This window comes from Sinohyriopsis cumingii, chromosome 2 (assembly GCF_028554795.1).
Source record: "Sinohyriopsis cumingii isolate HCF-2022 chromosome 2, ASM2855479v2, whole genome shotgun sequence".
Taxonomy (NCBI): Eukaryota; Metazoa; Mollusca; class Bivalvia; order Unionida; family Unionidae; genus Sinohyriopsis; species Sinohyriopsis cumingii.
Window position 1 is genome coordinate 23,169,171 of NC_142962.1, and position 22,377 is coordinate 23,191,547.

Genomic DNA, 22,377 nt, shown 5'->3' on the forward strand with positions numbered 1-22,377 from the left:
TAAATGAGTATCACTTACTTGTATTAAAGACAAGAACCTCATTCATTACAACCAATATGGATAAATGATTATCACTCACAAGTATGAAAGAAAAGGACAAGGACCTCATTCATTACAATCAGTATGGATAAACTCCAACGGCAAGCAGTGTACTCAATCTCAACATTGAAGCCATTTAAAAGATTTCTCATTGTGATATTGCTGTAATTATGCTGGTTTCCACAAGAGAAAAATAAGCCATGTAAACTTTTGAGCTGACTATTCCCTTTCAAGAAAGACTAGTCAATTTCACTGTGTATTCACATGATTTCTGCATCACAATGGCAGTTATTGACATGTATTTTGGTCTGTTTTAATGTCGATATAAAAAAATGACACAACTGGCATGACCTGTAATAATTAAGAAACCAGTAGCCAGCCTGATTTGTTCTTTTTGTTTAGAGCAGTATTTACGTTTTAAGTGGTTGCGGTTACAAAGGATTAGAAAAGGTCAGTGGTGTTTGTTTTTGCGATATGGTCATTCATAGCAGTGCTGTTTAGAACAATCTGCACTTTGCCTGCTAAGTCTCCTAAATGGTCCTATTTACAAAGGATTAAATCAAGATCAATGGTATATATATATATCAGTAGTATACATCTAGGACAACTTCAAACAATGAAGCCAAAGTGATCTGCAGACAGAATAAAAAAGATATTGTTTTATGCTGCATGAAATCATCAACTGAATTGTCTGTCCTACTTATGCCAGTTTTGTAGTCACATGATCACACACATTCTTTCTGTAAATATATTACACTGGAAGTAAAATGTAAAAATTAATGAAAAATAATTAATTTTCATTAATAATTTTGCATACACAAGAGATTTCAGTGAGTGACAGGAGGGGCAGGAGACATCCCTCATCATGACAGGAAAAGCCTACCAGCCAGGAGGTTCACATGTATGTGTTTTGTTCTTGGTCATTGGAAAGAACAAGTTTGGAATGGCCTTGGGATACATTGTGACCATGAGGTGTAGTCATTCATAAGTCATATCCATTGAGGTCATTCCCTCAACTCAAACCAAAGCATGAGTGCAGGTTCATGTTTATTACATACTTTCTATTTTACACTTTTGAAATATTTTAACTTTACAGCCTGAATGAAATTCCAAGCAAATTGTGATTTATAAAAGTTTTGATTCACTTCATCAGAAAATAGTACAGATGTTCCAATCTGGGTGTGTGATAAAGAAATATAGATTGTACATCAAACACTATTTTAACCATGTAAAATGAAATGGGTGGGAACAGGATTTTAATTTACAATAAATAGTGTTTACGAGCTAATTATTGCTAGGAGTTTGGCATCTCTAGCCCATTGTATTTAGTTACTGCTGGCAATGATTGCCTTATGCTAACTGTACAAAAATGTTTCATTAATATACAGACTGAAATTTAAGAATCACCAAATTAAGCCTTCATCAGTTTGTTTCTATAATTATGTGACTGTTATCCACAGGATCCACTGATGGAGTTTGGAAGAAAGTTTTTTATTGGATTGTGCAGCGGAGTGTTAGGTTCCTGTATCAACATTCCTTTTGATGTGGCTAAGAGTCGAATTCAAGGACCACAACCAGTCCCAGGTCAAATAAAGTACAGAACCTGCTTTGCTACAATCGTGACAGTATACAGAGAGGAAGGGTTAGTTAATCTTACTGTGGTTTGTAATGGTCATAAAGTTTATGTCATTAATTAAAACAAAGTCCTTTCCTTCTCAGCAATTAACATGTCAGGGCACATATAGGGGTACGTATTTCTTACACCCTGTACAGTCAGAAATAAAGTTGAACAATTACATTGACCAATACTATGTACACACAGAATAAGCAATTTAATGAAGTGTAATGAAGATTTATTACATTTGTAAAACCTGCAGAGGTGTTTGATTTAAGTCACTGTAAAAAAATCTGCTACCCCGGGTATATTGCCATTAGATAAGTACTCACTAAATGTCTCGTGCAAAAAGTCCCACACAAAATGACTCACACAAAATATTTTTGACAGTATTCAGCCACATGTAGTTTTAATTTAGAACAGATAATATGGAACTGGTGTTTATTTGTGCCCCGCTAATCTTTGGTTCACTGTCAGGCCATAAAAATCATTTGTGTTATTATCCAAATATTTCAAATATTTGTTCCTAATAATCAACTGAAAATTGTGATAAATCTTTTTTTAGCGGTTATTATTTGTACAGCAACAAAAAGTTGAAAATAACTGCCACAGTGCATTCAGTTTCATTTGGTCAGTTTCAAATTGTAATTATCGGTGCATTGCAGTGGGCCCAAATCTATATAATGTGTGTGTGTGTGTGTGTGTGTGTGGTTTAATATGTCAGCACAATACAGGCTGTATGGTGTCATCTGAAAGTTGAGCACTAAAAGGCCTTTAACAGAGGAATTTATGTCGAGAAACTGAAGTTAGGAGACGTTGGGAATTCAAGGGCCTTAACTCTTCTTGATGTTGATGTAGAATATCCCATGTTAAGATATGAACTTGGTTAGTAAGGGCCATAGTTCCATCAAAAACTGAGCAGATGAGACAAAACTCATGCAAGACACGTCACTTGCTATGAAACAATGTTCAGATCAAATAACATTAGAATATGCTGAATGGTTCTTGAGCTATGCTGATTTAAAGTGACATTCCATGTAATGATCAAGATAACATTGTTTGACAAGGGCCATAATAGTCCAAATGGTGTAGATGAAACAAAACCTTTAAAAGGTACATCCAATTCTAAATGATAACATTCTTACCAAATTCTATCAGAATATTTTCAGTAGTTATTGAGTTATGCCAACTGCAAGCAACATTCTAAGCTTCACACAGTGCACAAAAAAGTTACTTTAAAAATTAATTTATGGTGTCCCAATAAATACGGTGTTCCAACATATATGGTAAATATGGTACCATGAATTCATTTAACAGAAATTTGGATTTAAAACATAGTGATTCTTATGTAGTGTTGGTACAATACAGTTATCATTCAGAATACCTTTGGAACACAGAATTAAGAGGTTAGTGTTATGACTCGTAGTCCTGGTGCAATGATAATGTGACTGGGTGGGCCATCATGCTTCATGCTAAGTTAGCACACTTTCCTGTTATGCATTCTAAGCCCCTAGAGATCATAACAATACACCAAACTGCATCACACAGTGTAGACACCAAACTGCGTCACAGTGTAGACACCAAACTGCATCACACAATGTAGACACCAAACTGCATCACACAGTGTAAACACCAGACTGCAGCAGAATATGTTGAATAGTACTTAAGCAGTGCCAGTTACATAACATGTGAAGCTGGTAAGTTGTCAAGGGCCATAACTCTATTTAGAATGGAGTTGATAAGATAAAACAAAAGGTAGACCTAGATCTGTGAGACAATGTACATACCAAATTGTATCAGACTAGACTAGATGGTTCCTGAGTTACATTGCTTACAAAACTTTGTGATAGTGGACATTTAAACTTAATTGAAGAAGGGAGATAACTCCTTTAATATTCAACTTGAAAAGGCAACATTTTAAGTGATACAGCTACATATAATAGGTTATTCACATTCCAAATGATGTTAAATTATTTTTAAAGATTGTAGAGTTTTGGTGATTACAAGAAGTGAGAACAATGGACAGATAGAAAAGATGTTTACTATATTGCTTTATATCTAAAGGGCCTCAGCTAATTTATGTTGTAATGAGAGAGATTTCATTATATTTGCCAAGTCATACTTTATGGAGGTGTGAATAGATATTAATATTTTTATTCAAGAATTTATGAAGAACCACGATTTCAGTATCTCTTAACAAGACATAATTAAAGTTGTTTCTTTCATTCTTTATATTTTGCATATTTTCAATATCTGTTAACAAGACATCATATTAAAAGTTGATCTTTCATTCGTTATATTTTGTTTTTGCAGATTGTCAATATCTGTTAACAAGACATATTACCAGTCGTTTCATTCATTCTGTATATTTGTTTTTTTTGGCAGATTTTTGGCATTGTACAAAGGATTGCTGCCAAAGATTTTAAGACTGGGGCCTGGTAAGATCAACCATCTGATTATATCCAAAGATTGCACTAACATTCACTCACATTCAGAGTTTCATTACTATCTTCCTTTTACATTTTGAAAGTCCCTTTTGATGGAATTGAAACCTGCCATTTTATCTAATTGTACTTCATTTTAAATATTGCCAAAAATAGTTACACCAGCCATTTTTTCTAATTGTACTTCATTATAAATATTGCCAAAAAATAGTTACACCAGCCATTTTTTCTAATTGTACTTCATTATAAATATTGCCAAAAAATAGTTACACCTGCCATTTTATCTAATTGTTTAGCTCATGCATTTGTATCATATTGTGTAGTTGATTAAAAATATTGCAGATAGATAGATTTGATATCATCAAACACATCTATAAATAGACAATACAGTGACACATTTTACATCTCAGTAAAGGACAAGATTCAGTAAGGGCCGACTTTGACCTCCAATCTGATTCCTGTGAAATTCATAAATAAAAGAGGTCCCAAGCTCTTCCCAAAATAGGTATTTAATTCTTATCCACAATCACTTTATATAAATACTGTAAAAAAGCTAATGGTTTTCTCTTTTGTCATGTAACAATTTTCTTGGATTATAGACAGTAAGGCTAACACACCATCAGTGGTCACAAATTTAGAAATGATTTTTATGAGAAAGTAAATTAGCTGTAAGGTGCACGGCATATGGCACATAACACACATGTTTCTTCTTTAAATACATTTCACAATCATAATACCTGAGGAGAACTATTACTTCCTCACAAATTCAGTACTCCCAGATAACACTCTTAGCTAAAAGAAGCTAAAGGCTATCTGTCAACCTAGATGGTAGTTGGCTAAAGTGATCTCCTCTCAGCATAGAGATTGGAGCCAAATCCCGTGAATATCTCAGTTACTACTTCCACTTCTGCCAAGTGGCATGATTTCATCAAGAGGGACCTCACAAAATCCTCTACCAAGTTTCTAGAAATTCTACACTTACAAGTTGGAGAAGTCTTCACTTCAAAAGAGAAGTATACTCCTATACTCCTTCTGTGTTTCCAACTTTTCTTTCTGACTATGACAACAAAGTTCTGCTTTTACAATTATCACTTTGCTATCACTTAATAGTATTTATGTAATTGCACAGGTAGTCTTTTTGACTTCTCAACAGTTCTGGCTCTAGTTTTAATTTGTATGTGCATGCATGTCTGTAGTGGGCTATAGAACACTCTAATATATGTATATTTCGACTACAACCAGAGGGCCCCTAGTGGCCAAGTGGTCTAAAGCGCCCACCATTACAGATCACTGCCATCTCACATCTATCTGCATGGGTTCAAGTCCAAGGCTCAGCTAGTGTGGGTACGTGGGAAAGCCTGCCAGTAGCTTCTAGTGGGTTGGTGGTTCTTCCCTGGGTTTTCCAGGGTTCTTCCTCCACCAGTTATACTGGCCGCCATGTATAGCCTATCTTGTGCTGAAAAATGGTGTTAAACCCTAGAACAACAACAAAAAAAAAAGCTACAACGTGATACATACAGGTAAGTTTTCTATACCAATGCAGTCTTAGCATCTGGGCACTAACTTCACTGATTTTACCTGTACAGGCCATCATTGAGCCTTCCTTCAGGTGGTATTATGAATTGATATTATATTGGTGCTTCATTGCCTACATTAGACCATCAGCTAGGAAGAATTCATAATTGTATATGTGACACTTTATTGATTTTACCCATATAGAATGTCTTTAGTCATTTTCCCAAAGATAAAATTGTATCATAATGGATATTGTAGCACCTACATTGTAAGTATCTATAATGGTAATTTGGCTCCTTTTTTGTGTATGACGTAGAGTTTTGTTTATATTACTATGTAGCTTCCACTCTGGTTGGATAAATAAAGGTCAGGTTTCTATACATGGTTTACTCCATAGCATCCAGCTCATGCATGTTACTGTAAGCAATGTTTTAGTGATTTGTATCTGTACAGCAATCAACACTTGGCTGTCTTATAGGCAAGGAGTTGCTAGAAATGATTATTTGCCTTCCAGTTAGTATATGTAAGTCCTATATGCAACACTTCAGTGATTTTACCTGGACAGGTGTCACAATTCACAACCTACGTGTTTTTGTGACAAGAATTGATTATTTTGTGTCCACTTTCTACATATTAATACTGATGCTATCATTCTCTACCTGTACAAGTCAAGTGCACCCTTCTGCAGTATTTATCATAGTGGGTAACCCTGCATGAATTCTTGCAAGTTAAAAAAGCAGGACACTCACTACACTAAATGTCTGCTCTGTTTTGCCTTGGAGATCTAGACCATGGATTAGACCAGTCTGACAACCACTCAGCATGTGTAGTTTTCTGGTCACCATCCCTTGAATACATGTCAGACTTGCATGGTATGGACAGAACTCAATCATAGCTTTGGGGGATGAAAACATATGCCTGCATGCAAGGGTTTGAACCATATCTTTTCTCGACAGCAAGATGGAGAGCACCAACAAGCATCAGTCACAGTCTTGCATATCAGAATTATGGACCAAATACATGGATCAATATCCCATACCCTGTTCCAACCTCAAGAACTGGTCAACATTATGGCTGCTATCAATATCCCATACCCTGTTCCAACCTCAAGAACTGGTCAACATTATGGCTGCCATCAATATCCCATACCCTGTTCCAACCTCAAGAACTGGTCAACATTATGGCTGCCAAGATGGCCATGTTTCATCATGACCAGACTTCACCATATAACTCTGATCGCAATGGGCCATGACCACAATTCGATCATATAGTATCAGCCACCAGAAAACAAACTTGCCTAGTTTCTTGACTCACATTGGATTAGCATAATGGTGCTTGGCACATCCTGTGGAAGACATACTGTTTATACAGACACCCTCATAGATCAATCTTACCCGCATTGTACTCAAAATACTTCTGGTGTATGATCCTGGGACCTCCCTTTTCAAGAGATATCTCTTATCTAACCCTTAAGCCTGTGCTATCCAAGGGACCTTGCTTAGGAACATGTTAAAAGTAACAGGATCTGACTGTTCAGTACTGCAAGTGTAGTGGGCCACCATCATTGGCATTCTTCTCCAACTACCATACCGGTAGTGCAGGAGACATCAACTTCACTGCCTTAATCTATACACAATGATTCAAACTGGCATTCAAGTTCCTCATTGTTATTAGGTCCTACATGGTGAGTGAACTCCACCTTGGAGGTCTCCCTCTCAATCCCATAAGACTTTTGGCTTCTTTTCTTCATATCACTTGGAGGGGGGGTCTACAGTTCTGACATCAGGTGAAAATTATCTATGGAAGATTATACTTTCAATCTGAATCTGTATAAGCCACCACCACAGGAGTCCTCATTATTGGCAATTCCTATAGACCTTGCCACCTTAGGGTTCAATTCTATAGCTGTTGCTGAACATTGAGGGAAAGTGCTAAGCAAACAGCCAAAAGCAGATGCAGAGACTGGTAATCTGGATCAAACATTCCATAGCTTTCCAGAAGGTAATGAATTGGACAATGTTCTCCCCACACAGACGACCTACTTTCATTTCATCTGGACTACATCATAAACAAGGGATCACAACAGATACATGATAACTCAAAGTATCAATTCAGGGCACTCTGTTTGTTTAGTCCTTGGAATAAGCATATTCACAGAATGGTCCATTTCATAACATAATAATAACAATGAACTTTCAACAGGTGGAAACAAGATGCAATGCTCTCTACTTCACCTTACAGACCATTCATGGCCCAAGATATGCTCACAACCTTCATCATCTATTCTCCTCTTTAATGATACGATTGACAGAATTAGCAACATCCCACCATCCCTCTCAGTCTCAGCTACAGCAGAGCAATTCACAAGGCAACCTGCAAAGTCACAGGGATGTCTCTAGAATGCCTGCCACTGGGAAACAATCCTACAACTAAGTGGAAGAGTGAGTGGGAATCCATCGTTTTCACCAGCATTCCATGAGACCATCCATACAGGCCCCCCTCTTCCACCCTTATCACAGATCCTGGTAGAGAGAAGGCTCCAATCTTTCACAGATAAATGGGGAAAAATTTTAACATGACATCTTGGGGACCCAACAAGTTTCCTGGGGACTCAATGTCATGTTCACTGCTCCTGATAAGTCTTAGGCCAGGGTTCTTCAGCTACAATCCAGCACTCATCAGTTGATCCTCAACCTAAGCACATTCAATCAACTCTGTTATGTTCTTGATATGCGTTGGAATGAAACAACAGGTCCTAATGCCGTCGATTGTGTAGACCATGAAATCTGCTCATCAAGAACATCTCCAGCCCTGTACCCTTTCAAGATTTGATTGACTAGGTCTGGAATCAGTGTTCAAGTAAATGAACATGTCCCCCAGGAACAAGAATTTAATTCATGCAGTGGTAGTTTCCTTGCCTATTTGGAGCAACCCGTGTGCTAGAAAATTGCTTTGCTGGTCGAGTTTTGCTTATTGTGGTAGTGGAAGTCTTAGCCCATGGCTGCTTTATTGGGCTTCCATAACATTGATCACATGGTCCAAGTGGAGACCTAATCGGTGACCATTGGGCCAACTCTCACAATCTTCCACAATAAGTTGCATCTCAAAGTCAGGGAAACCACTTGGGACACACATCAGCGATACCTCTGCAAACACAACCTACAACCATTCGCTATAGATGCATACACAGAGTACCAGGGGAGCAAGTCTCCTAACATTTTGGACTACCATAGGAGCATGGCTCCCTCATGATCATTATTTACTTATCAAGATGAAAGTTTTTCTTTGGTGGCTGTAGAACCCACGCAGCAATGGAGTTCTCTTTCTGATAACTTCACAATAGTGACTCATCTCAACAGCAAAGCAGAGCAAGTACTCAGATCTTTGTGATCTTGTTTGGAATTTTTTAAGTGGTATCCTGATTGACAATCCATGCTTAAGTATACATTTACTAAACCGGCTAACGTATTGGCAAGCTCATGGTTCAGCAAGAAGAAAATAATACAAACGGAACAATCTCTTCATCTCTCAGTTTTCACTCAGTAGATATTCAGTGGGATGGACCTACTCATCCTGATTGCTACAGTTAAATGGGATGGACCTACTCCTCATCCTGATTGCTACATTTAAATGGAATGGTCCTACTCCTCATCCTGATCGCTACATTTAAATGGAATGGACCTACTCCTCATCCTGATTGCTACATTTAAATGGAATGGACCTACTCCTCATCCTGATTGCTACATTTAAGTGGAATGGACCTACTCCTCATCCTGATTGCTACATTTAAATGGGATGGATGTACTCGTTATCCTGATTGCTACATTTAAATGGAATGGACCTACTCCTCATCATGATTGCTACATTTAAATGGAATGGACCTACTCCTCATCATGATTGCTACATTTAAATGGAATGGACATACTCATCATCGTGATCGCTACATTTAAATGGAATGGACCTGCTTCTCATCCTGATTGCTACATTTAAATGGGATGGACCTACTCCTCATCCTGATTGCTACATTTAAATTGAAAATATTGAAGCAACACAGTCAGTTTTAACATAATCACCAGAATCGACATATTCCCTCATCTGAATTAAGAAATCACAATGGCAGGTGTTTCATGCCAACTCAGAGTTACTGAACCTGCACATTAGAATCTTGTGAAATATGCCTTTAAGAACAAACAGTTCTCACTCAACTAAAATAGCTATCCACCTATGTCTCTTGAAGAGAAACAGTTAGCACCAATCACAATTAAACCTACCATTCCACAATCACTGCATACTTTGCTATCATGGAAGAGTGGATATCAAATCAACCAAAGACATATCTAATTCCACTTGGCTATTGACATTAGACCCTTGCCCAAGTGGAAGTTATCATGGGTATTTACCTGATGGAACAAGACGCCATTTGAACTGCTCTCAAGAGCTAACTTAGTTCACCTATCTTATAAGTCCAGCCTGCTCATGACTTGCATTGGGTAGACAAATCAGCAATACATTTCTTATTGGTGGACCTATCTACTTGCAGTTCGGTCACAATGGATCAATGGCACTCATGAAGGCCCCCTGCTTTCATTACCAAGAACAGGCTTCCATTCTTGGGTAACCAGACAGATTTTGGTAATAATTCCTGTCTATTCTTTACACTTCATCTCTCGGTCACCAACAGAACCCAGTGTGAGCTCAGAAGTGGTATTTCAAAAAAATTGAGCTGTTGTTATCAAGGGAGATCACGCCTCATTTTATCTTCAAAGAGGGGATGGATGACATGTCAACATAGACATTTTCATCCCGAACAAAGTGAGCTATCTATCCTGCATATCATACTAAACCCAAACCAGTAAATTCGCTCCATATATCGGCTTACAAAGTTAAGACAGTCAGCACAATAATGACATATGAGTGAAACTGTTCTCTAACTATCATTACCCATGGTGTGGAGTGGAGATCTGAGTACAGTTCTTTCGTTCTTATCAGAGATCTCTCACCCTAAATGTCTCAAGTCATTCTGGAGGAACATTTATCCATGGCACAAAAGTTACCCTTCCAGATCATTGTACAGCTTCATACAGACTTCCACTAGATTTTTCCCTTTCAAAGCCACTTTCCAACAGATGAGTCTTTTCCAGTCATGTTATCTAGAAGCTGTCTCATGTCCCTTAAAGGACCAAAGATGGTCTCTCTAGGGTAAGGGGATGTGATTCATATTCATGTGATTTGGCACCAATTCCTATACTAAGGGGAGATCACTCTGCTGACCACCACCTAGGTGGACATAACTTTTAGCTTCTGTTAGCTAAAGTGTTATCTAGGAGGGCAGGATTTGTGAGGTAGTAATAGTTCTCCTAAGGTATTATGAGTGAGTAAGTATTCTCAAAGAAACCTATCTTTCTAGAAAAATAGTTGGTGTTTCTGATTTTGATATATTCATTGTGAAATGACAAGTGGACAGGCATCAGTTTCTTATTGTATATGATATGGACCTCCAGAATGAAGTGAAGAAGAATAAAAATAAAACTTTTGACAGATTATTACAAATGTTTGTTTTCCAGTTTGTACATCACCCACCCCTGATCCCACCATTATTTCATCAATGTCATTATCATTACTGTCACTTAACCAGTTAGAAGTCATCAAAATATAGACTCTTACATACTTTGAAAAAAGAATATTCTTGTTCTTGTATAAGTTGAAAAACATTATTATTGTTAAACAAAAGTAAAATCTACAGGCTTGAAAGAAAATCCACAAATTCCTCCCCCCCCCCAAAAGAAATTAAACATAAAACCAAGTCTTAAGTGCATATAGAATGTACACCAATTGTTCAATGTTCAATTTAATAATGAAATAAATGTTAAAAATGCTTTTCTTGTGCACTGATTGGGAATTCATTCAGAAGAATAATTTATATGCATGCATGCATGGGCACAGCCACTCTGACATGACGTCAAGCTGTGCAGCATCTAATCTTTTATTTAAAGGAGCAACATACTCATGGATTATTTATACCCGATTTTAGCAGTCAGTATATCAGTGTATTATTTAATATGAAATAATGCATCAGCTATGGTTTACAATGTTGCACAGTACTGACAAGATTTCAGTTTGCATGTATATATGCAACACTTACGTACAAATCAAGTTCTAAAAAAATATGTAAAAGTGCAGCTTCTCTCTCTCTATCATCATGGATGCTCTTAAATATGGATGGAAATATATATGTGCTTGATTCATGCTTAGCCATAGCTCTCCAATGCTGCTTAGAGAGGCATTCTACTGGTTAATGATGAGTGCAAACTTGAACATGTATGAAATTGGGATATGTGTTATATGGTTACCAGAATATCTTGTTTAAAAAAATCAATTGTGTTCTCGAGTGTGCTTTTAGTTTTTGAGGACTTCAGAGAGACTGAAATCTGTTAAAAATTTGGAGTTGTTTGATTGAACACAGGCCTATTTAGGAACAAAATTAACTGTTAATTTCACACTATTTCATTAAATCGTGTACTTATGTTGTTGATATATCGTGGAATTATATTGATTTGTAATTGTTTATATATAGTGGAATTTAGATTGGTTTGTTGTTGTTGATATATTGTGGAATTTATATTGGTTTATAAAAACAAAGATAGGTAAAAAAAAATTGTGACCTCTTCAGCCTCCTATTATTTTGATGCCAACACATTACCATTTACATGTTTCTGAAATTTTTTGGAATTTGGTTTTAGTACAGTTCTTTTCTGGGAAAATCGATATAAGTTTTATTCACTTCTTAAAGTTAAAACATAAACATTAGGCACTTTATTGCAGTGAATAGCAGATTATGTACATAATTTAGCTTTAAAATACAAAATGAGCATGAAAACTCTTTCACACCCCACCCCCTGTTGTTTTAAGCACATTCAAAATGTTTAAAATTGCATATGCCAGATTCAAATTGATATTGAATGCTTAATAACATTCTTTGCCATATAGATACAGATGATGGGATGCTTTTCATTTCTTTTCATTGATTTTGCAGGTGGTGCGATCATGCTGTTAGTATATGAGGCAGCATTTCAGTGGATGAAGGATAACCTTTGACCTCTGCAAGTAATAATGACTCTTTATCAGATAGTGAGGAAGAAATGAGAAACAAATTTTTCTCTTGGAAACAACAGTATTTTGTTTTCCACAAATGATTCTTTTCATGATCTTTTTCTTATACTACCTATACAGATGGATTCCTATGCGTATCATAATGTCCAGGAGATTAGAGCTTAGTCCTGAGATATGAGAAACTCTACATGGTCTTACATATCATCAGCTATATGAGATATGAGAAACTCTGCATTGTCTTATGTATCATCAGCTATATGAGATATGAGAAACTCTACGTGGTTTTATTTATCATCAGCTATATGAGATATGAGAAACTCTACATGGTTTTATTTATCATCAGCTATATGAGATATGAGAAACTCTACATGATCTTATGTATCATCAGCTATATGAGATATGAGAAACTCTGCATTGTCTTATGTATCATCAGCTATATGAGAAATGAGAAACTCTACATGGTTTTATTTATCATCAGCTATATGAGATATGAGAAACTCTACATGGTCTTATGTATCATCAGCTATATGAGATATGAGAAACTCTACATGGTCTTACGTATCATCAGCTATATGAGATATGAGACATTCTACATGGTCTTAAGTATCATCAGCTATATGAGATATGAGAAACTCTCCATAGTTTTATATATCAGCTATATGAGATATGAGAAACTCTACATGTTCTTACGTACCATCAGCTATATGAGATATGAGAAACACTAAACACTACCTTGCCTTTGTCACATTTTTGCATATTCCATGATGAAATGATGCACAAAATTTTTAATTTTGCTTTTATCTGAGGTTAGTTTTCATTGTAAAGTATATTTGCACTGCAAGGTCAAGAAACAGGTGATTGTTGAGTTATCTTCCTCTATCAAGTATGAATCCAGAGTACAGTTTTAAAAAAAATATAATCCTGACTTTATCCTTTGTATGAAGGAATCTCTCTTTAAGGGTCACTCATTGAATTTACATAAAATCACTTAATAAAACAGTTGTTCAAATGTATTATTGTCTAAGATGAAAGCAGATTATGAAACAATAACATTATGGCAGTTGTGCTTTAAAGAATGATAGAATATTTAATCTGATAATTTTAATTACATTTTTTTAAATTTTACTTTGCAGATTTTCATGTATTGGTAATGTAGATTCTTGTGATTACCAGCCCATGGCACATTTCTGTTGTATTTTACATTAAAAATCTCAGGAATTTATTTTGTGGGTCAGGAATTTATTTTGTGGGTCATCATGGTTACCAGACCATGGTACATTGTTTTTGCATTTTACTGTACAATTGCTTAGGAGTTGATTTTGTGGGTCATCCTGGTTACCAGACCATGATATATTTTTTTGTATTTTACAGTACAAATTTTCAGGCTTTGATTTTGTAGTTCATTGTGGTTACTAGACCATGGTACAGTTTGTTTGGTACTTTACAGTACAAATGAGATATTGATTTTGTAGGTCATTGTGGTTACCAGACCATGGTACAGTTTGTTTGGTATTTTACAGTACAAATGTTGAGGCATTGATTTTGTAGGTCACTGTGACTACCAGACCATGGTACAGTTTGTTTGGTATTTTACAAATGTTCAGGCATTGATTATGTAGGTCACTGTGACTACCAGACCACGGTACTTTTTTTAAAAAAATTTTACAGTGCAAATTTTCATTTACTGATCATGCAGGTCATTGTGGTTACCAGACCATGGTATATTTTTCTTTTGTATTTTACAGTGCAAATGTTCAGGCCTTGATTATGTAGTTCATTGTGATTACCAGACCCTTGTACATTTGTTAAATTTTTTTTAATGATATTGTCTGCTAATATTTAAATCTTAGTTTCAATTTTCCCATCTTTATTTATTCATTTTATCTTAACCTTTAAATGGTGTTTGTGTGTGTGTTTTTAATTTTAACGTAGCTTTAATAAAAAAATCAGTCATGTTGCTATGAACTCTGCAGTGTGGCAATTTATGGTGATGTCTAGCACTGGGGCATCATGCTGCAGACATTTAGCATGATGTCCCACCCAGGTTTTTGGTATGACTCGACCATGGGTTAGAACCCACGACCTCCACAATCTGAGGCAGACACTTTAACCACTAGGCCACCAGAGTAGTTCAACCCGTATATGGATATATGGTTTTGTAGCATGTGATCCGCATAGCAAAAGTGATAGATAAAACAAAGGAAAATTGCATTCTACTTTTAAATTGTCTGTATTTTAATTAGCCTCAGTATCCTGCTCTTTCTACGTTTAATTTGGAAATACCGCTGAAAGGGAGATTGACTGTCATGCTGTCTATTTTCATTGATCCATCATGTATATCTGACTCATATTTGACACTATTTTCGGGCTCAAAATCAGTCACTGGTATCTCCATTAACAATTTCCCAGGTCCAATAATCCACTATACTTCATAACTTTAAAATTGTGGTCATCATCACTATCACCATCCAGTATCTGCCGAATGTAATGAACCACTCCAGGAATCACACATGCCCGTATTTCACAGATGCATTTGTAAAACTTCCTTCATAGAAGATTCAATCTATGCCATAATGCTTATTCCACGGCACAATGTTCCAATCAAATTTTAACAACCATTCATGTGCTGCTTGAAGAACCCAGGTATGTAAACAATTGCCTGCCAGAAAAAACATGTCGTGACAAGAACGATTAAATAAAAAGTGTATACTTTGCTGAACACATTTTTGTGTGTGCAACTTTCAACTAATTGGTGGGAATTCTCACACACCAATGTTCAAGTGTGTGGATTTGTACAAATATTGCACAATTCATGTAATCGCACACCCTGACAGCATCTCTGTTTCAGTACTGTACACATAAATTCGTGACTTTTCTGTTGCTTGCCAGTACTTCATGTCTGTCATGCAGGGAATAAGCTACACTAATTCCTGATTGAGATTTCAGTGTAACATTTGTCATGTTCTATATGTTGAACATGCTTCTAGGTTAAACTAAGTAGCATAGAATGAGGGGGGATTACAAACCATGTCACTTTGTGTTAAGTTGCAGATGGCAAGCGAGTATTCTCAAGTTTGTTTATTTTACTAATAAAAATGCGTGCTAGGACTGCAAATGCTGTTTCAGATGAATTCTATATTTAATAAATAACAAAGCAAACTAATAATAATTATTCATGACTGCTGAAAACTAAAATTACTTAGATAAGTAAATATTGTGTTTTATTGATTCTCCATCTCTTGTATTGATATGTTTATCATTACAGAAAAAATATTGATGCATTGATATTCAGATAAATCCTTTCACCCCTAGTCACTAGATATGATTTAGTTTAGTTTTCCAAGTTTCTTTCCCTGGTTTCTTTCTTTTGATGAACCACTTAGTTTCATTGCCACTGCAATAACAAATAGGCACTTGTTGGGTCCTCTAAATTTGGCCTTTTGCAATGACTTCAATAACACATACACTCTTAATCAAAGTCAGCCAGCTACAATCTTTAGTAAAAACAATGCACTCTTCATCGATGGAAGTCAACACCAAATTTAAATAAAAACAATATAATCACAATGATTGCTGCATTTCCAAAGTGATTGGAACACGTTTATTGTGTTGTGAAAGTTTCTGTTTTGCAGGGAAAAAAAGTAACTCTTTGTTAAGATGGCAACCAACAGCAGCATAAAATGCAAATGAAATTAACAATCCTTTGAAACTACATATCTGGCTTTCAAGTTAATTGAAGGTGGGACATCTTGTAAGGATATTTGTGAAATTTTTTATTTTGTTCACATTTTTATTTCATCCCCTTGGTAGCCTCGCTAAATGAAAATTTTCTAATGCAGACAAAAATTTAGGCCAATTTAAGTACATGTACTGTGTAAACAACATTCATTGGTATACATTCTACAGGCGACAATGAATATCATAGTAAATTATTTAAAGACACCTGTTTTTGACAATGGGATATAGATCAAATGAAGACTGCCATTTTTTTATATATGTGTTATTTGTGTTTTCTAACGGTATGTGACTGATATATGAATTTCATAACATGCAACTTTTCAGCTGCAACGTGATCACAGAAATATTTAACTGAGTCATAGCTGTACCTTCAGGGATTCAATTTATTGAGTTCTTAGCAGAATATTTGGATGTTGCAGAACTGTTCAGTCATTTGAGATTAAGTTGCTGTATGGATTATATGGGTGCTTTTCCTACATATTTGTGTATTCTTATATAATCAATCCAAGTGCAAAGTCCATTGGATTAGTTAAGAAGACTCGTTACCTTTTAATTCATACCATATCTGTATCTTTTTGATGTAGAAGTTATGAAGACACTATAATATCACAATATGTTAACATGGCTACTGTATGTGATAGTGATAAGTGTATGAGAAAAATAATAAATCTTTTTCTTCTACAATTTTCTTTTTGAAATGTAAACTTAATGAAAATGTATTGTAATAAATTTTTGCTTATTGTCTGGCAGTTTGCACAGAAAACACAGTGTTAAGCAGTATTATCAGTTGTAACCTCTATCACCTGCAATTTGCTTTGCAGAGGATTTTACTCAGATCTTGCTAACAAAATTTGAAACAAAAGCCTCCTTAAAATTAGGAATTGTATCATAAAATGAGTATTTGTGTACACTTTTTAGAGTAATTGGGTTCATTTTTAGAGTAATTTGGTCCATTTTTAGAGTAACTGGGGAATTCTTAGAGTAATTGGGTCAATTTTTAGAGTAATTGGGTTCATTTTTAGAGTAATTTGGTCCATTTTTAGAGTATTTGGGGAATTGTTAGAATAATTAGGTCAATTTTTAGAGTAATTGGGGAATTGTTTAAAATAGCCTTGTGGTTCCTAACTTCCTATCCTTCATCAATTTTAAGTTTTCTTGGAATTTATTGATGACCCTTTATAGTTGACTTAGAAATGAGTATAATAAAAGTTTTGACTTAGAAATGAGTATAAGAGTTTTGACTTAGAAATGAGTATAATAAGAGTTTTGACTCACAAATGGGTATAATAAGAGTTTCGACAAAATAATGAGTATAATAAGAGTTTTGACAGAAACGAGTATAATAAGATTTTTGACTCAGAAATGAGTATAATAAGAGTTTTGACTCAGAAATGAGTATAATAAGAGTTTTGACTTAGAAATGAGTATAATAAGAGTTTTGACTTAGAAATGAGTATAATAAGAGTTTTGACTTAGAAATGAATATAATAAGAGTTTTGACTCAGAAATGAGTATAATAAGAGTTTTGACTTAGAAATGAGTATAATAAGAGTTTTGCATGTGGTATATACCAAAATTATCTAATTTTTTGTTCTGGTGGAAGTTGCAGTAGTTGTTATTCTTGGCATAAAAATACCCTTTTCTAATAACAAGTCCTTAATATAAAACAAATACATTGTTTATTCATCTAAATTTAGGCTGCATTTTAAAACTTTCATTTTTTACTTACAGGCATTGCTGGAATAAAGATGTCATAGAATTATAAGGCACCATTAGTTTCAAATCAGATTAAGGTTTTGTTCCGTTTTAAAAGATACAGCATATTAACCCAGCAGACAGAATGCTGAACTCTGTTAAAAAATATATTCTCTTAACAGTTCAAAATGCATTAAAACAGTGTTATGAAAAACACAGACATGCCAACTTTTATGGTAATACAAGTGGGACTGTTGATCATTTAAAGTGGGATACTGGGTTTGTACAGTGCGATCATGTCATATGCTTGCCCTCAACCATTACAGTCTGTTAAAAACGTCATTTGAATTTTCTGACAAAATAATAACCTTAGTGTATGTATGTATATATATATACAAGATTAAACTATCATCTCTCGCTGAGTTTTGACCCAGCCATTTTATCATTAGCTATAAAAGTGGAATTCTTGCAGTACTTTTCAGCATCACTTTTTTCTCCATGAAATATTCATAAGTCAGAATTGCAAACTAAACCGAATGCATATTGGTCACCTTTTTTGCTTTTCGTTATTTGCCTACATTGCAGTGGCCAAGCAGAATTAAATTTACTCGTATTTTTTTCTTTCCATCTTGTTGATAGAGCTGTGAGTAGGTACCTGGGTACTCACCCATTGATAATAACCTGGATAATAAAATTAGCCACCAGGTAAACACCCATTGATAACAACCTGGGTAATAAAATTAGCCACCAGGTACCTATTTACTGTATACAAGTTTTCTAATAGCGCATGTGGCCCAATAAGCCGTTGGATTGTAAAGCAGCACTCACTTTGTTTTCATGTTGACAATACTTGTTCAGTGCAAAGTATAGTTATGCCAGTAAATGTTTGACCTTAATCTCTTAGGTGTGTTCCCATGTGACAATCCTTTGATTGCACTGAGTGATACTTGCTTATTTGCAAGTAACAGAGGGTGGTGATATGATCTTGACACACAATTGACATGTGTTCAGTTGCAACCTTTAATAAATTCACAAACTGTATGATCAAAGTGTTACTTGTAGTGCCGAAGCTCAGTCTCTGCCTAAGCACTCACCTATTACAGTGAGGTCAGGGAAAAGGAGTCAGACGATATTTACGATGACTCAACCATAATGACTTACACGATGACAGTGGAGGATTTCAGAAAATTACAATGAATTGTTGGAATTTGTACCAGATAACATCATATTAGTGACATTTATAGGTTACTGTGAATTTTAAAAAGTGTGGACTGAACTTGCATTGTTTATTTGTAAAATGATTAGAATCAACGTAATACAGGATATTTTGAATTGGATCATTCTAAACTATACCGCTATGTGACTTATAACTGAATTCATGGGTTTATCATATAAATGGATTTAAAATGTAATGCATTGTGGATTTTAGTAGATTTAATTAAAACAAATTGTAAGTTGTTAATTTATTTGTGATATTCCACTCAATAATACAAGTATATTTTACATAGTTTTATTGTCATTCTACCTATCTATCTATCTATCTATCTATCTATCTATCTATCTATCTATCTATCTATCTATCTATCTATCTATCATGTCCATTCCTCCATCCATCCATCCTTCCATCCATCCAGTTGGGCTTTTTTATGTTATAAATGCCACTCTGACTCTCTGACTACAAGTCACCCTTTCATACAAATCTGACTTGAAAAATACACCCTGACTTGTACACTGATAAAAACAATACAACTTTTATGCCTGAATGGAGTCCTGGCTATAAACAATACACTTGTACACCTGAATGGAGCCCAGGCTAAAAACAATACATTTTTACACCTGAATGGAGTCCAGGCTAAAAACAGTACACTTTTACACCTGAAATGGAGTCCAGGCTAAAAACAATACACTTTTACACCTGAATGGAGTCCTGGCTATGAGGCAACATTTGGTGGCTTTGTTGCTCCATCACATCTGACAACAGTGTCACAAAACTCACATAGAATGTTTTCAGCTATCTGTGTTGTCTTTGAACCTCTGGTCATCACAAAGTTTCCACAGGAACTTTCAAGCATTCAGAATCCACATAAATGATATACGGCACTTTCATGTTACATTGCACCACGGTGAATGTTAAAATACTCTTGCCAGGTTCTGGCATAATTGTACGCTGTAGATTTTCACAGATTTTACCACAGTAAAAGTCATGGTCATCAAGCAGCAGTTTAGACCAAAAAGTAGGTCTCCGTTGTTTGTTTTTTCTGTCAGAAGAAGACGAAAAAATGGAGACCTACTTGTTGGTCTTATCTCCACCTTACTTGAGCATAGCTGATATAAGGAGTATATATTTCTCAGCTACAGAATCTAAACACCATACCTCAACATAATTATTTTATCATGGTTTTTGTTCCTGTTGTCTTTTGAAGGCAGTAAATACACGTATTCCAAATCCAGCATCAGGTCTGGTTTGGGTGAACGCTGGAGTGCAGAGACTTCCGAAAACACAATAGTATTGAAGGGAGAAAACCCACATGCATATTGGTATCATGATTGCCCTTATCATAGCTAAAAGATACATTTGCTTGCTAAATATACGCATTACGGCATCTACCATTTCAGAAAATATGTCTTTACCAGTAGAAAGCCTGCTGTCTGCGCATGCAAGAGACTTTGTATCATGAATGTGATTGTGGGATCTGTATGGCCATTTAAGCTTGTACACCTGACCAATTGCAGAAATAATAGGTGATATCGAGAGGACAGTGCATATTAACATTCAGCTAAATGAGAAATAAAAAGCGCTAAAAGTGACCGATACAAATACTAATGGCTAAAAATTATGTTAGTACAAACTTATTGTAATGCTTTCAACTCAGTTGATAGCCCTCAGCTATGCCGGTGTTGAGAAAGTATTTACCAAAGACTGCAAAACTGGTTCTGATTTGGCATTTTTGGAATTACTGGTATCACATTTTATCTTGTTCTGCAAAACTCTTGTAATTCAGAAAGAGCAAGGGTACATTTATAGTCAGATATGTGACAATCACAGTGGTGTAGAAACCACTCATATAAACACCTCATCCCCGGGGATTGGGAAGGGGTGTTTATTCTTTTTTGAGAGGGAACTTAGCATGATGTTGTTTGTTGGGGAGCGAGCAGAATTTGCTACATGTTACTGAACATGCTTGGTATCCTTTGTCTCACCAAAATCATAGTAACTTGTTGAATCTGGAATCAATTATTGATTCTTTAAATTTCGCATGCTTGGATATACTTGCAAGATGAGCAATTAAAAGACAAACGGCATTGTGAAGCAGAAATTTGAACTATCCTAAACGCGGAAGCTATATTCGTTTGTTTGTTACATATAACAGCTGACACCAATTTATTTTAATGAGATATGGTCATATCTGTAAAGACATAGCACACAGCCGATTGTTCAGGTGGGATACCTTCATTAACAGAAGAGCCAGGAGGAAAAGACAAATGCTGTACCATCCTAAATGTACCTAGGATTTTCTCTTCTCTAAATCCTTTAGTTGGGAAGGGGGTTATGGAAGAGTGTGAAGGACTTTATGGATAGATACCCTGATAACGACATTCTTCCAGTTCTTTAGTTACTGTATCCTGCACTATTTTCAGCCTCGTGTGTGCCGAGGTAAGGTTTTGAACTTCATCTTTAGGTGAAAATGACTTCCAGTGAGTAGAAATTAATATCTGTCTAAACAAGTATGACAAAAGTTCTACCTTCATCAGTGTAGAAAGGTTATTGGTGTAGAAAGGTTATTGGTGTAGGATGGTTATTGTTGTTGGAAGCTTATTGGTGCAACTGGGTACAGTTGCCTCGGGTCTTCTGCTGCTGTTTCTGTTAATGAACCATTTCAAGAATATTTTTTTTAATGGATCCCATATTAAATTACTAGGTTTTGAAATTTAATATCCAAAAAACACTTTTGAAGAAATTAAATGTTATATTTATAATTCAATAAGTATAGCATTTAAATAAAAGTTTTGATAAGGCAAACACCTGGCATAATAAAGCATATGACCCAAGCTGTATATTCATTAAATTGAGTTTTTTAATTTGAAGTTAGATAACAAAGAAACTGTTTTTGCAGTATTCTTAAAATATTACAAAATTAAAATAATAATTTCAACATTTTCTTTTCTTGTCAGAAAAATTAATTTAGTGTTAATTGATTATGCCTGCTTTTATAGAATCTT

At 35.3% G+C, this 22,377-nt stretch overlaps 1 protein-coding gene across 3 annotated transcripts in view; it reads left to right on the forward strand.

The window, feature by feature from the left end:
• LOC149804466 (mitochondrial 2-oxodicarboxylate carrier-like) overlaps positions 1-19,618 on the forward strand; it is a 68,465-nt gene extending 48,847 nt beyond the window's left edge. For 2 of the 3 annotated variants that reach the window (XM_089940674.1, XM_089940675.1), the window contains exons 6-8: positions 1,500-1,681; positions 4,040-4,092; positions 12,647-19,618. In XM_089940674.1, the coding sequence (XP_089796800.1) occupies positions 1,500-1,681; positions 4,040-4,092; positions 12,647-12,708 (297 nt within the window). In that variant the 3' untranslated portion in view covers positions 12,709-19,618. The remainder of the gene's footprint in view (positions 1-1,499; positions 1,682-4,039; positions 4,093-12,646) is intronic. The other variant, XR_016415793.1, reaches the window with a different exon arrangement.
• The last annotated feature ends 2,759 nt before the right edge of the window (positions 19,619-22,377 follow it).